This window comes from Dendrobium catenatum, unplaced genomic scaffold (assembly GCF_001605985.2).
Source record: "Dendrobium catenatum unplaced genomic scaffold, ASM160598v2 fragScaff_scaffold_621, whole genome shotgun sequence".
Taxonomy (NCBI): domain Eukaryota; kingdom Viridiplantae; phylum Streptophyta; class Magnoliopsida; order Asparagales; family Orchidaceae; genus Dendrobium; species Dendrobium catenatum.
In genome coordinates, this window is record NW_021319083.1 from 14,650,003 (window position 1) to 14,665,999 (window position 15,997).

The 15,997-nt window shown below is 35.4% G+C and overlaps 1 protein-coding gene across 3 annotated transcripts in view; it reads left to right on the forward strand.

Annotated features, from left to right (window-relative positions):
• LOC110093856 (methionine aminopeptidase 1A) overlaps positions 1–11,094 on the forward strand; it is a 49,002-nt gene extending 37,908 nt beyond the window's left edge. For all 3 annotated transcript variants that reach the window (XM_020818879.2, XM_020818876.2, XM_020818878.2), the window contains exon 17: positions 10,716–11,094. In XM_020818879.2, the coding sequence (XP_020674538.1) occupies positions 10,716–10,793 (78 nt within the window). In that variant the 3' untranslated portion in view covers positions 10,794–11,094. The remainder of the gene's footprint in view (positions 1–10,715) is intronic.
• Positions 11,095–15,997: the final 4,903 nt, after the last annotated feature.

The window sequence follows — 15,997 nt, forward strand, 5'->3', positions numbered from 1 at the left end:
TCATTCTTTGACCTATTTGGGTGTCAGCAAATCTATTTTTTTGGTTATGTTTACTTCTAGGTTTTTGTTTTATATTGCTATCGATGGTATTTACAAGATTTTATGGACTACATCCTTCTAGGGATGTCTAGGGTTTTCACCAGTGCATTTGAGTTGTTTGTGGATTGATTAGTGACTTTTTATGCTCCTAGAAATTTTGGAAATCATGTATTCTTAAAACATGTATCAATGAGGATTGTAGGATTACAATGCTATCATTTGATGGTGTTTTTCGTCAAGTGCTATTTCTTCATTTCTATTTTTGAATGGTTTGTTGAGGAATAAAATCTTGAAAAGTATTATTGTTTTTCCTTTGTGAGATTTAGAGAATCCTGTTGTCCTCTCACATGATTCTGATGACATAAATGAAGCATTTGTATTTTTTTTGTTTAAGAGAGAAGAATCCACCGTAGGTTGTTTTATGGGCCAATCTTAGTTATTTTGCCATTTTTACTCTCTTATTGGTTTGAATATCTTGTGACTTGGTAAAATTGATGGCTGATGCTCTAAAAAATTGTCCCTTTAAGAGGTATTTAGGGCACAATGTCTTTAGGCTTTTGACAACTTCAATTAAGGAAAAATAGTCGACATTCCAACTACTCCTATATAAGGCACTTTCTAGCTCCCTTCATTGACTCTTCCATTTGTCATTGCACTTCTCCCATGTTAACTCCATATGCCAACTAACCCTCTCATGCAACCCTTTACCCTGACCTTAAAACAATCGCAATATTATTTTGCCTTATCGTCATTACAACTTTTTTTCTAGCAAATCATAACTCGTGAAACCCTCATTGTTGATGATCCCTGCGAGCTGTTGCTCCTTCACTCATATCTTTCCCTTTTGAACACCATTTCCCCCTCTTGTCTCCTAACTCTAAACCCTACTTGTCTCCTAAATCTAAACCCTACTGCATCTCTCTACATCAACACCCGTAACCCATGTGTTGAATGATATCTCTATCTACCAAATCCCAGCAACAGTTACTCCTTTTATTTATTTTTTTAGAGTCTATAGGATGTTTATGATGAAAGCAGTAACTTGATTTGCATCCTCTTAGAATGGAGGTGGAAGGGTTACGTGGTTGGTGATAAAAAGGGTATTGGTACGGTTGTAAGTCCTAAAGTTTATATTTGAAGCTCCACATGTCCACAGTGGAGTTGACAAGATCATACCTACAAATTCCTCAAGTTTGATTCTCTATATGTCTATGGTGTTTTATTCCATTGGATAATATCTAACATAATATTTTAGGCATTGAAGTGGTGTTTTAGTTCAAAAGAAATTCTTTGTAAGATGATGAGAATTTGTCAAATGACACGAAGCTAGATGGAGAACACAATGGCGTTTGGTGCATTCTCTTGTTTTTTTTGGAATGTCATTGGATAAGTTAAGATCATTATTTTCATCTTCAAGATTCATTTGGGTGAGGCCCAAAAACTATAATTACTTTATTTAAAAATTTAGAGAAGATTTTTGGGCTGCATTGGTTTTTGAATAAGAGAGAGCCTATTTGAATACATGTTTATGCTTTCAAGTGTGAATTATAAGCAATGTGAGGAAGCGGTTCAACTTCTTCTTGCGGAGGAGGCGTGGGGATGATGCTATGAGAAGTTGGAAAGCTATGGGTGAGGAAGGTAGATTGATGTAGGACAGGGCAATTACAAGCCTAAGCCAATCACAAGCACGATTAGGATAAGTGGCACTTTGTTTTCATGAATTTTTATTATATTTTGTTATTTATATTTTAAATTGTGATTTAAGAATGTTGAAATGATAAGCTTTACATGAGCTGAATTTAATTCCAAGTCAAAGTCAAGTTATTACCACCTCATCTTGCTACATTATGATAATGACAACTCAAGCTTACTTGGTCGACCGTTCAAGAGGTTGTTAGAGAATATAAGTGATGTTTCAATTTTCAATGGAGTTATAATTAAGAGATCAGCCGCCTACTTGATTTTTAGGTTTTTATGCACATATTTATTTGGCCAACCACTCTTTCCTTTTCCAAGTGACATTTTGAATTCTTAAGAGTTGTAATGTATATTTATATGGAGAAATTTGTAATTGAAGGATGTTTTCTTGAACTGAAATCAAAATTTTGTGAAGTTTTTCTTTTCATTGATGGATTGTTTGGTGACAACGTCTGAGAGATTCTATTTTGCAATTTTTTTACATATATTTAAATTCTCTTATTTTATTATCTTGAATTATGGAGGTCAACCTGAGAGTCTAAAGGTTTTCGTTTGAGTAGATATAAAACTGAATACATGGAGTGTAATTTTAATAGTAATAGATCTAGTGGGGGTTTGTGACTTTGAGCGATCAAGTCATTAATAAGTGTCCTCGTTTTAGATATCGTGGGTCTATTGTTTAGAGTGATGGTGAAATAGATGGGGATATTATTAGTAGAATTCAAGTTGGATGGTTAAAGTTGAGGAATGCTTCGGGTTTATTGTGTTATAGAAAAGTACCACTCAAACTTATGGGAAAATTTTATATGATGGTGGTGAGACCTGCAATGTTTTATGGAGCAAAATATTGGCCATTAAAAGAGAAGCGTAATATTAAGTTAAGTATTGCTGAGATGAGGATACTCAGGTGGGTGAGTAGATTTACTCTTAGAGACAAGATACAAAACGAGCATATCCGTGAAAGATTGGAGTAGCACCAATGATTAATAAGATCAGAGAGAGTTGCCTTAGACGCTTTGGTCATGTAAAACGGCGGCTTTCTGATGACCTTGTTAGGAGAGTATTATATGTATTAGATTTGTCCCATGTTAAGAAAGGTAGAGGTAGACCTAAAAAGACTTGATTAGAAAATATTAGAAATGATTTTTCTTTATTAGATTTAGATGATAATTTGACTCTTAACAGGTCACGATGGAGATAAAGAATTCATGTAGCCCACTCCACGTAGTGAGATAAAGACTTGATGTTGTTGTTGTTGTATTGTATTATCTCCTTCCCTTTCTACTTATTGATCTGGGCCTATCCATTCAACCTTACACCAAGCTATTCACATGATACTTAAATCACCCAAAAGCGGTCCATGTTTAACCTTTTTAACTTCCATTCACTAATCACATAACCTCTATTAAAACGCCATATCCTTACTCCTAAGCTTTTCAAAAGTACTCAATCCTTTCACCTCCCTTAGTCCACAAGCCCTTAAATCACTCCTAATGCATTCTTTACATTTCCTATCACCAAATAGAGTAGTGATAACCGAACTCCACCTGGAACACCACTAAATATATTGCATCATAGATCTAGTAAGAAGAGGTTTCTATCCTTATCTTTCATAGTAGAATTTTTCTCTTGTTGATAATGTTATGCAAAGAAATATCTCTCTTCTTTAAAAGTGGCATCAACCAAAAAAAAAAGTTTTAGTAGGTAGAGTGTAGCTCTTATTTGCTTTTGGGTTTATAAGTAATCCACAAATATAAACTTAAATGATATGTGATTAAGTTTCCTTTTATTTTTACTATGAATATGAACAAAGGTGGTACATCCAAAAATCATTGGTGTAAGTTTGTTTTTGGTGTTCAAATTGGGATCAAACTAAGTGAGTACTTCCATTAGTATTTGAACTCCAAAATTTTGGAAGGCAACCTATTTAAGATGTGAGTAGTTGTAATGTTATGCACTCCCCAATATGATTTTGGAATATTTTGTTAGAATAGCTAGGCTCTAGTTGTGACTAATACAACATCAACATCAACATCAAGCCTTGATCCCACTACATGGGGTCGGCTGCATGAATACTTTTTCTTCATTTTGTCTTATTAATAGTCAAATTCTTATTTAAATTTAACAAAAAATATCATTTATAATATTTTCTAGCCAAATCTTTTTTGGTCTATCTCTACCTTTCTTAACATAGGTTGGATCTAATACATTTACTCTCCTAATCGGGTCATCAGAAATCCGATATTTTATTTGACCAAACCATTTAAGGCGACTCTCTCAAATCTTTTCTGCCACTAAAGCTAATCCAACCTTATCATGTATATATTTGTATCGCATTTTGTCTCTTAAGTGCAAATCCACTCGTCCACCTGAGCTTCCTGATGTTTGGAACACTTAACTAAATATGTTATGTTTCTCTTTTAATGATGCAAGCAAAAATAAAGGGAGACCCCAACTTTTGCAAGCAAAAGAATGACTTCCTAGGAAATTCAGAAAATACTCAAAATACTAAAAATTAGGCAAAATATAACTTTTAAACACAATATGACTTTATAGGATGAAGACAACCCTTACAAATTTATGACATAAAAAACAAACACTTACGAATTTATAAGATAACTCCTAAAACTGCTTTTCCTTGATTGAGAAGAAGGATACAAGTGGCGTCGATCTTACGGAGAGGAGAAAGAGATAAGAAGCCGAGACGAAGGAGGAGGACAAGCTCGCAAGCTTTCCTAGAAGAAGAAGGGATGGAACAAGCTCGCAAGTTTTTTCCACGAGAACCCTTAGGTTTTGGCTTCCAAAAATCTGATTATATCATCCTCCTTTTCATTACAAAACCTCTCATATATATATATATATATATATATAGCTGGAAATGGGGGCAGCCAAACATCCACCATAACCACCTTCATTTAAATCAGATTAAAGGGGAAATGGAAGGCCAAGGGGCTGTCCAAAAAACAACACCTAAAGAGCCACAAAAAAAGGCCAGAATTTATTCCATAACAACACCCAAAAAGACAACACAGAGAACCGGGACCAGCAGCCACGGGACCAGCAGTCTGGGGAGAAACCGAAGGGGCAGCACAGGGGATCGGAACCCGCACCCAGCAAGGGAGAAGGAACCAGCCACAAGAAACAGCACCAGGAAGAAGCCGAGGGGACACAAAAAAGGGGAAAATGCAAAGATCCAACTCCACTTAATGAGCTAACAAGAGGAATACCTTTTCATATTAATGAGCTAAATATCAGCTCAAGCATTTATGAGCTAGAACCAAGTAGTTTCCAATGAACACAACCCAAACCCGAGAGCAACAACAGCCCAAAAGACCAAAGAACCCAAATAAGCTAGCACACCCAAAGCTTGCCAAGCACAATCCAAGATGTTTTGATCCTAGGGTACATCCTCTTGCAAATGTCTAGTAAGAATATCCATGACTAAAGCAACGAGATATGAGCTTAAAACTTGATTGTTCATATAATCCAACTGAAATAAGAAAAATACCTGGTTAAATAACCTTATGTTCGAACACAATAAAGAGCTCCTATATGCATATCCTTAATGGCTTGAATATACTCATTATTAATTCCTGTCTTTTCTATAACTCTCTCGAGCACTTCTCTTGGAATTTTATCATATGCTCTCTACACTTCTCAATCAAACCTCATCAAATGTATTGCTTCCATAGTAGACCTACCCATCATGATTCCTAACTGTATGGTATGCTGATCATATGTAAAAAATAAACCAAGTCATAGCATTTTTGAAAATTTTCAAATACTATAATGAGCTTGTGTGAGAATCATATATCCTTCATTATAGATGATAAAATTTATTGAAATCTATGTATATTTAATGTAAATATTCAACATAACAATGCTACAAAACAATAGAATGAATGCTTGGGAATGTATCAATTACATGCTATATGATTGCTAAATCGTGAAGATGAGGCTAATTTAATAAAAGATTTAGAATACAATTCTGCTAGTTCTTTTAAGTTTTTAGTTTTAGTTTAAGATTTTGTTTCAAATTAAGATTCATCCATTTGAATATATTATAGACCATACAAGATATTAATTTATTGTTTATGCCACTTTTCAATGATCATAAATGATGAGCTTATTGTCCTCAAATTTGTTGTCAATGCTTTCATCATTATAATCTAAAATTTTTATCAGATTATTCGACAAATCATAATTTTATGAGGACATCAAAAAACTATAAGATCTTTTACTTCACACAAATAGTAGATAAGCTCTGTAGTTTGTGGAATTGAGGATATACAACAATTGACATTATAGAACTAGACGTTCCTATCCTTGTGGCGAGGAACTGGTCGGTATTGCTTCTAGTTGCCTCTCCACTTCTTTATGACAACTGACAAGCTTCATCAATAGTCTTTTGTTCAAAGAGAAGTATGATAGGAAACACTTGGATTTCCACGTGTTTCATACCAAAACCCAAGTAGATCTAGGTTGAACTGCTGTCCACAGCAGGAAAACAGCCAAAAACAGAGAAGAAACGTTGGAAAACGTAGGAAAAAATAATACAAACGCTTTTATTTCGATAACGGATGAAAAGCACTTGCAAGATACAACTTTCCTTCAATTCGAGAGGAAGGAAAAACTCTCCCAAAGATCTCCGGCAAAGCCAAGAGCCCAAGACACCAAAACCTAGATCTCAAAATAATTCAAACTCAAGATGATTCCAAATCCCTCCAAAACACCTAATTAAAGACAAAGGATTAATACAAAATACCTAAACAGCCCCTCATTCAAATATTTTCCCTCCTAACTTGAATTAACACCAAGTGGGCCCACCCACTTGTTTCCGCCCCCCCTCTGCCTTCCGCCTCCTGTAGGCAATGACCGGTCCAGGGTGGACCGGTCCAGCCGGCCCAGGATGGGCCGGCGTAACAAAGTACTGATGAGGACATCAGTCCAAGATTTCGACATGTGTACCGTCGTCGGAGTCGTAGATCGACGGCTACGATCCATAGTCTGTACTTTTGATATATTTTGTATTTTATTTATTTTCTGTTTCTATTTCCCTAGTTTGCCCCTATGGGTAGTGAGTTGCCATTGTAGCCCCGAGGGCATTTGTGTCTTTCTGCTTTTCTTTCATTGAGGCCAATATATTAAGGTCTCTTAGCTTTGTATTGGATGATGAATTATTGAATGAAATTTTATGTTCTTTGTTTTGATCTCTAAGTGAGTTCATGAGAGGAGAAAGTCGATAAGGGTGATAGCAAGACCTGTCAACCGTCAGAGGATTCCAAGGTTCGCGGCCCCGATCTTTTCTTCTTCCCCTAACATAAACTTCCTCTCCTCACCTATCACCCGCCTGCCCCTCCCTAACCAAATCCACTTTTTCTCTCCTTCCCAAAAATCGAGCCCCACCTCATAATGCTCGCCTCCTTGGATGCCCTACCCGCCGGCCAACCACCTAGCCGCCGACCTCCCGTCCTCCACCCACCGGCCACCTTTTCCCCTTGCTCAACCCACCGGCCCACCTCCCCAAGCCCTCACATTTGAAATTCAAATTTCAAATATTCAATTACCCACTTTCCTAAAATAAGTCTTAGTCATCTAGGAAAGTTTCCTATTGGGAATTCAATTAAATAATTGAGATCAAATACTATCCTATTGTCTAAATTTAAATTAGGAAATCTCTCTGTTTAAATCAAATTTGACTTAAATTTCAGATTTTGATTTAATCCTTGGGGCCCACTTACTTAAACGAAATCCCTCTCCCCCACTCTCTACATGGCCGGCCACCTATTCCCTTCCCCCCTCTCTCCTATTTCATTAATTGCTCCCACTAAATCCTCTCTAATATCCTCCTAACCGCCGGCCCCTCCATTATTGGCCTAATTTTGAATTTCAAAATTAATCCCCATCTCATTGTTCCAAAATCTGAATTAATTTCAGATTTTAGAATTCTCCCTCCCTTTCCTTCTCTTCCCCAACTCACCCGAACCCCCACCGCCCCCTCTTGGCCACCTCTCCAAGGTAGCGGCTCCTCCACCACTACTTCCCCAACTACACAAAAAGCCCCGCCGCTCATGATCATGAATGACAGATCCGGAAGTTGACCACAGACTTATTCTCAACTCTCAAGGGAAGATTGACGTCATCCGGTCACCCTTCTTTGATCATGGCTTTGTAGCCGAAGGCACCGTCAAGGAGTACGTGGATCGTATCCTTCCCCATTTAGCGGAAGTCATCAATGAACAAATTTCTCTTGAAGATTGGGAGATCACCGGACGCGTACCCGTTCCTCCAACTCCGATTCCTTCCCCGACGACTAGTACCCTCGGCGTCACGTGTCTTCTAGTGGCATCCCTAAGCTTGCTTGCAACCTTCCTCCGCTAAGCCTATTATTTCAAGAGTGTGAGTGAGGGATCCCAAGGTGAATTATCTAAATTGTTAACGATGGATTTTGTTAACGTGCCATTTGCTCTACTTATTTATTTGTTGATGTAATTTTTGCAAGTCTCCTATTGCTTAATTGTAATCAATTATCATTACTTAGTTCTTCCGTGGAATTTTCTAAAGATATATCTTGAAAACGCACTCGTTCATGCTTAACTACGCCAAGTTCACAATTTATTAATTTTGTACAAGCAATTCTTGTTTCATCTTCATTGTATTACATCAAGTACTTTAGTCTTAATTTAGGATAAAGATCATTTAATATTACTATCTATATTTCTTCTTTCAAATCACACTAAGAATTCAAATCTTCTAATTAATTTAAGTATTTATTAATTGTTTGATTGTTTTGCATCATATTCATCATTTTTGTATTATTCTAAACTTATAATAAGTAAATAGGTATGCAAGACTTTTCCTTTTTGAATCGAGCTCCTAGCCAAGCTCTCTCAGGAACACTAATAAATTTAGGACTTGTTTGGGATCTTTTTTATTTTTGTTTTATCTAAAAAAAAACATTTATTTATTGTGTTTTCTTTAACTATTTTTATTCTTTTAAATACAAGTCAAGATTTTTAAAAACACTAAAAATAAAATTCAAATGTTTTCAAAAACACCTATCACCAATGACTATTGCTACCATTGGCCTCTACCACTGGTTGTTGTCACTATCACCACCACTGAACACTGCTACCACCACTATCGGCCATTGCCATCAACTCATAAATAAATAAATATAAAATATTTTTTAATATAACAAGCATATTTTATTTCATGTCAAATTATAAATAATAAATTATAAAAAAAGTAAAGTGGTATCGAAAGTTTCCTTAGTCTTCTCATGTTTGACACTTTATCTGAAATACAAGACATAGAATCTTCAAATTTAAGAAAAGCATTTGGAGTATATATATAGCCCCAAAGGTTCAGCAGTTGAGGCATCGGACTCTGCGTTCATTTGCATGCATGATGCCTTTGGTTTTACTCATCATGATCCTCTCTAAAATAAAACTCTTGAAATGATCCTTAGCGTTTTTATAGTCTTAGGCTTCGTCTTTTTTTATTACTTCTTAAAGCTGCTTTTTTAGTAAAAAATTAAAATTTTTATACAAAAAAACCTCTTTAAGAAGCAGTAAGAAAACCATCCCAAACGAAACCTTAATGTTCTCTCTGACCCTAAGATCCCAATGATGTATATTATCTTTAAAATTCCTCGTCTGCGTAAGTTAGAGATGATGGACATCTAAACCTATCATTAGAACATTGCTAACAAAATGATGTCCACAGAGGCCACACGATCCTAGTAAATCATTTAGGTTTTTGAAGAAGGTAAATAACTCTCTTGAAGCGGATATCATATGGATTCAACGGGCAAAAGATGGAACACTATGAGATAATTTTTTGTCAAGATTTTTAAATTGATTCATTGGAATTCTTAAGTTGGTCATTTGGCTTGGCGTTTCATTTAACTTGCCCATAATTTGATAAAATTTAGCTTTTTACATTTTTAATTATCTTTTCACCCGCAGCCATTCTAATTTTATGTTATTTACCGTATGCTTTATTGTTCTGTATTTGTAATATTTCATATCCACCTTTCTACGTTAGAACTGATAGTAATTTAGTGATATAAAAGGAAGCTCAATTTCTATATGTAATGTCGCTAACATAGTAGTCCTGTACGCAATTTTTAAATGAATTACTGTTTCAAAATTTTAATTGAACTATTATTTCAGATATATAAATTTTGCACATAATACAGTTGGGAGATTTAAATCAATTACATTCGATCTTGGTTTAATTTAAAATTTACTATTTGCCTCTTATAAATTTCATGTCTTGGGAGGTCAATAACATCTCATCTCTTAGTTTTACCTACTCATCCTTAAGCATTATTTCTTTTGAGCTTTTTTCTTGCAGGCATCCATAATTATTACTTTATGATGTGCGATTAAATTTTCTCCGAATTATCTTTCAATTATAAAAAAAAAAAACTTTTCTTCTTTATTGATTAACATTTGTAATCTGGTAGTTCTATTTTTGAAACTGAGTGCATAAGATGACTGTAAATAGACTTTGGGGGTTTGGAAATATGCAACAAAAGGTAAAAATATATACTATTTAGATGAGTTGATAACATTAGTGTGAAAGGATTTGAAAAAGAAACATGATGGATCTAATTTTACATAGAAGTTGTTCAAAATGATTTAGAAAGACTAGATTTAACACATCAAATAAAACTTAAAGAAGTATGGAGGATAGAAATGCCAACCCCTAATAGTAGGGATAAGTCTAATGAAGATGATGATTATTAGATTATATGCTGAACGCCGAACGTCGTCCGAAGACCAATCAAAATGCGTCACGTCAGCAGTACCGAGCCGAGTACCGAGCAGGGGTGACTTGGTGTATTCTGATTGATCTCTGGACGGCAATAATTGGACTTGTTTGCTGAGGGCTCGGAATTCTGACATGGATATTGTTGTACAGTTGAGATATCTTTTGCATTGATATAAATTTTATAAATGTCTTCTCAGGTGACGGAGACCGGCGTCGAGGTTCTAACAGGTCGGCTGCAATCATCTCCCCATGTTTTTCCCTGGCTGAGCTCTTAATAGCCCACAGAATTCGCACCAGATTCCAGTGAGGAACAAGTTATGCAGCCAAAAATAATAAACACCGCCATTCATTTTGTAGCCTTCGAAAATAATTATTATGTTCACCGTCCAATTTGAACATATTGCTTATATTTGGAGTTGTATAAATATATTTTAAGTAGGGTATTTTGATTGTTATTGACTGATTAGTTTACATTCTGTAATGACGAATTTGATTGTTGTATCTTATTAAGAGCTATGATTCTTGGTGTTGTACGCAGCGTTGATATTTAGTATTGAGCAGTCCTCGTTATTGTTATAGGTTATTGAGACATGGAGGAAATTTGAGTGAGAATATCCCTTTCTAAATTATGGTGTTATTTGGGGCAATTTTCTTATTGTTTTTTAAAGCAAATTTTTAGTTAAAAAATTAAATTTTTTTACTAGAAAGTTGTTTTAAAAAATAATAAGCCCTAAACGAAGCCTAAGTAGAATGAACTTTTCATTAATTTATTAATTTGTTTTATGACAAGTGTAGTATAAGAGTTGATTGGTTAATATTAAGTCATTTTGATCTTAAAGTAGATGTAAGGGATCAAAATTACTTTCTAAGCAATTTTTGAGTCAGTGTTAAGGATGTTAGGATTAGGGGTGTCAATTTGGGTTAACGGGTTGGGTTCGAGTCGAATCCGGAATTGTCCCAGCACTATTCGGGTGTAATTTGAACCTGACCCGTTTTTAAAAACGGGTCAGGATTTCGGACCCGAACCTGACCCGATGTGGGTCCGGGTCAATCGACCCGACACGAATGATCCGAAGTTGACTTAAAATTACTAATTTTCAGGTCAAAAATCGGGTCAATCTTCGATTTTTGGATGAAAATCGGGTCAAAATGGGTCAATCTCCATTTTTAAGGTCAAATATGAGTTTTCGTTTCAATTTCGGGTTATTTTTTGATCAATTTCAGGTTGTTGGGTCAACCCAAACCCGACTCGATTTTTAAAACGGGTTGATTTGTTGAACCTGACCAGTTTTGGGTCCGAGGTGACCCTAATCCGGATTTTTTCGGGTCGGATTCGAGTCATGTCAAAAATTGACACCCCTATTAGGACCCATTTTGTCTACAGTAGGGCACTTTTGTCTAATTTATGGATTGGGCATTTTGCCAAACTAACAAAGTGAAGATTATTTTTTTCCCACAGATATTTTTTTGCAAATTCAATTTGGAGGTCAGCATTTTCATAGACAGGGGTTATTTGTGGTCATTTTTATTTGATTATATTTCAGTAATTGAGGTATTGTGAGCACTGTCCTAATGAGTGTGAGGTTGTCCATGGATGTGGCATATGCTCTAAAGCTTTAATTTATGTTTCATTTAAGACTGCTTTTCTTTTGTTTTCTAAAACTATTTTTTAATATAAAAATTTTTTGAATTTGAATTTTTTTAACTAAAAAATTATTTTAGAAAGCAATATGAATGTTGTCCCAAATGAAGTTTTAGTTATTTGTTTATTTTATTTCTATGGATGTTTATATTTGATTTTATAATTAATGACTTGTTATGTTAGTAATAATTGGGAAAACTAGATGAATTTAATTCAACCCAATTTGGCACTAATAGTGGGCTTCTCAATTTAAATGTTACTGGTGGGCACATAAGAAAAGAACAACAATCACCCTTTTAGTTTAGAGTATAATCGATTTCAAAGTCTACCAATATGACCTTTAATTAGTGAAGGTTTCATCTCCCTTTATTACTAAAGTGGGCTCAATAGACCTTGGTGCAATTGAAGATGTCCCCAAACCTACTCAATAATTTTATCCATATAAACATAGGTGGTATTATCATTCTTGTTATAATGTCTCTTTTTTGTATTCAATAACATTTGTACAAACATTGGTGCTTAGTCATCTCTATAGAGTTAGCCTTGTTAGGTCCCTTTAGGCTGATAGAGTGCTTCCTGGCTTGTCAAGGGGAGTCATGAATCGGTGATAAAGTTTGGCGTTTACAAAGGCTTCATTGTTAAGCTACTCCCCTTCGATCACTATCACCTGAATATAGTCATCAAATCTATGTTGCTCGACTACAGTTCTCAGGCCATCGTTATTAGATTACGATCATCTGATTACCGCCACTTGATGACAATCTTACAAACCATCATCAGTTAAGTACAATCTTTCATTATCCATTGCCCAATTATGATTCTCTAACCTCAATTACTTGATCAGGGGACCTTTCATTACTGTCAATCTCAATTAGGATTCTCTGCTCTTCATATCATGATTAAGGTTCTTTTTTTATTACTTTATTTTTATTTTCTTTATTTTTTTTTATTTTTTGTTTTTTTATTTTATTTTTTTTATCATGATTAAGGTTCTCCCACAACTGTTAGTCTCGATTAGGGTTCTCTGCCCTCCATCTCCTAATTATGGTCCTCTGGTTACCATTCGTCTATCATCGCTCGATTATGGTCATTTGATTAGGTCTTACCTGACTATTGCCATTCAAACACTATTACTCGATTATCATATTTTGGATCATTATCGTCTAGCTATGGTCCTTTCGACCGTTGTCGTTTTAGTCCTTCAAACCCTTGTAGATTGGTTACGGTCCTTTCAACCTCCATCTTCTGGTTACGGTACTCTGTTCTCTATCACCCAGCTACGGTCTCCCACCAAAATTTCTCGATTATAGTCCTCCCACTACTATTGCTTGACTGTGATCATCCAACCTTTGTTACGTTGCTGGATTTCTTAGTCTATGGCTTTCTCTTTTCAAAGGAGACCAGACAAATAATCAAGCAAGTGATCACTTAAAGATATATCTCATGCCATATAACTCATCAATAACCATTTAATATATTCTTTACTCATATATCATCTGAATTTATCTTGATTTGGCACGAATCTCAAGGCAATTTTGAGATGGAAATTTTTAAAAATAAATTTGGTACCATCTGAACTCCTATTTCAGCAAACTTATAGTCAAACTGGACGTCTCAAAAAGTTGAACCCTACGACATTAAATTAGACTCAATCAGAGCCCAGTTGGCTCTAAATCAAGGACCTGAAGTGGATTTGAAGGGTTCAAATCATAAATTGGATGACCAAATGATGTCCAAATATGACATGTTTATAGTTTAATCAAGCTGCTCGATGGGATGAATCCAACGAGTCCAAGATCGCATAATTCTAACATCATTAAGGCACTTGAATACTTTATAAATGGTTCATGATCAAGAGAATCGATATTAGTCTTCCATTCAAACAACTCCCAACATGCTTTTGATCTTCTCTCTCCCTAGCCATCGATACTCCTCAAACTTTCGCCCAACCACCAATTGTTGTTGGACTTACACCTAGCCACTGATTGTCACTTGACTTTTGCCCGGCCACCAACTGATGCCAGATATACGCCCAACCACTAACCATCGTCAAACTTCATTGGACTTTCGCCCAGGCACCAATTGTTGTTGGACTTACGACCGCCACCAATTGTCACCGGACTCTCCCCCACCGATCGATAGTCGCCGGACTACAATCCACTCTGACCACTGTCGCTCATTGAATATGATCTACTCTAAACACCATCACTACCGACTATGGTCTTTGCAACCTCTGTTGCATACTGATTATGGTCTCTCCGAGCACCATCTCTAAAATACAGTCTCCTCGACAGTCGTCACTCGACTATAGTCCTTCCAATTACTGTCGCCCGACTACGATCCTTCCAACTACTATCGGTCGGCTACAATCTTTCTAACCTCCGTCGCCCGACAACAGTTTTTTCGACCACCATTACCAGACAACTACCTTTTAATCTCCATCGCCCGTGGACTACGGTCAGAAATCGTCACCCGACCACGGTCCTTCCAATCTCCGTAGTTCGCCAACTACATTTCTTTCGACCACCGTCGCCGACTACTATCTTTTCAACCTTTGCCACCCATCGACTACGGTCCTCCCATCCGCTGCCACCCGGCTACGATCTTTCTGAGCTACATCGCCCGTCGACTATGATCTCTCCGACCACCAGCTTCAAACTATGATCTCTCCGACCATCATCACCTGACTACGATCTTTCTGATCATCATCATTCACAGATTATGGTTCCTCCGACCAACATCGTATGCCAACTATGGTCTTGCCGACCAAATGAGCATGTCAAGATTGATTATTCCAACTCACACTATATAATGCACTTTATATGATGTATATTTGCTACATCGAGCTAAGGAATGGCCTCATTTGTAATAAACTCCAAATACTAGTGGATTAGTTCAAACTGAGCCAACTCCCATAGTTTTTCCCCTTCTTAGTATTTTCCATGTAAAAATCTTGGTATCTCTTATGAATATTACACCCTCTCTTTTATCTATTTGTGTGATGGATCTTCGTACAACGCTAAGATGTTAAACTTTATACTTCTCTTCCGCCGCAAATATTCCAAAACGCAACAAAAAATAAGAATACGGAATTTTTTTTCGAGTTCCACTCCTTTTACTAAATTAATGAATGGTTAAGCTCCTTTTAAAATTTGGCCATTTCAATAATTAAAATATATTCTATTAAGCAAGTTTTTGTAAGAAAATAGACAGCCATTGACATAAACCCTTCTAAAAAACTCATAGAAGAAATAAATGGAAATCATAAACAATGTGTGTCCAAGGAACTATAATCAGATCTCAGCAAAGGGAGAATGCAAATGCGATGATGACTAAGGATTTTCATTCTTCTTTAATTTCATTTTTCATTCATCTTCATTCAAAAAATGCATTGAAATACCAGTTATACTTATATCCTTCTTTAAAAATCTCAATTTTATAGAAATCTATCAATATTTTCCAAATTAATTTAGAATATTTAGACCTATTCACAATTATATCCTTCCTAAAATATCACAATTTCATAGAACTCCTTCATTTTTTTCTAAATTAATAGAAAATATTTAGATTCATCTTTCTCAGTTATATCCTCTGTAAAATATCACAATCATAATTATAGCCATCAACTTTCCTAAATGAATATCGATAATTTATATACTTCCAAAAACTTCTCAATTTTATAGCCATCAATTTTCCTAAATACATGAAAAATTATTTAGCAATAATGTCTTTCTATTTTAAGAAATTATGCATATATTTGTGCTAAATTTATGTATTTTTGTGCTAAATTAATATTTTAAATTCCAAATAATATATATATATATATATATATACTCC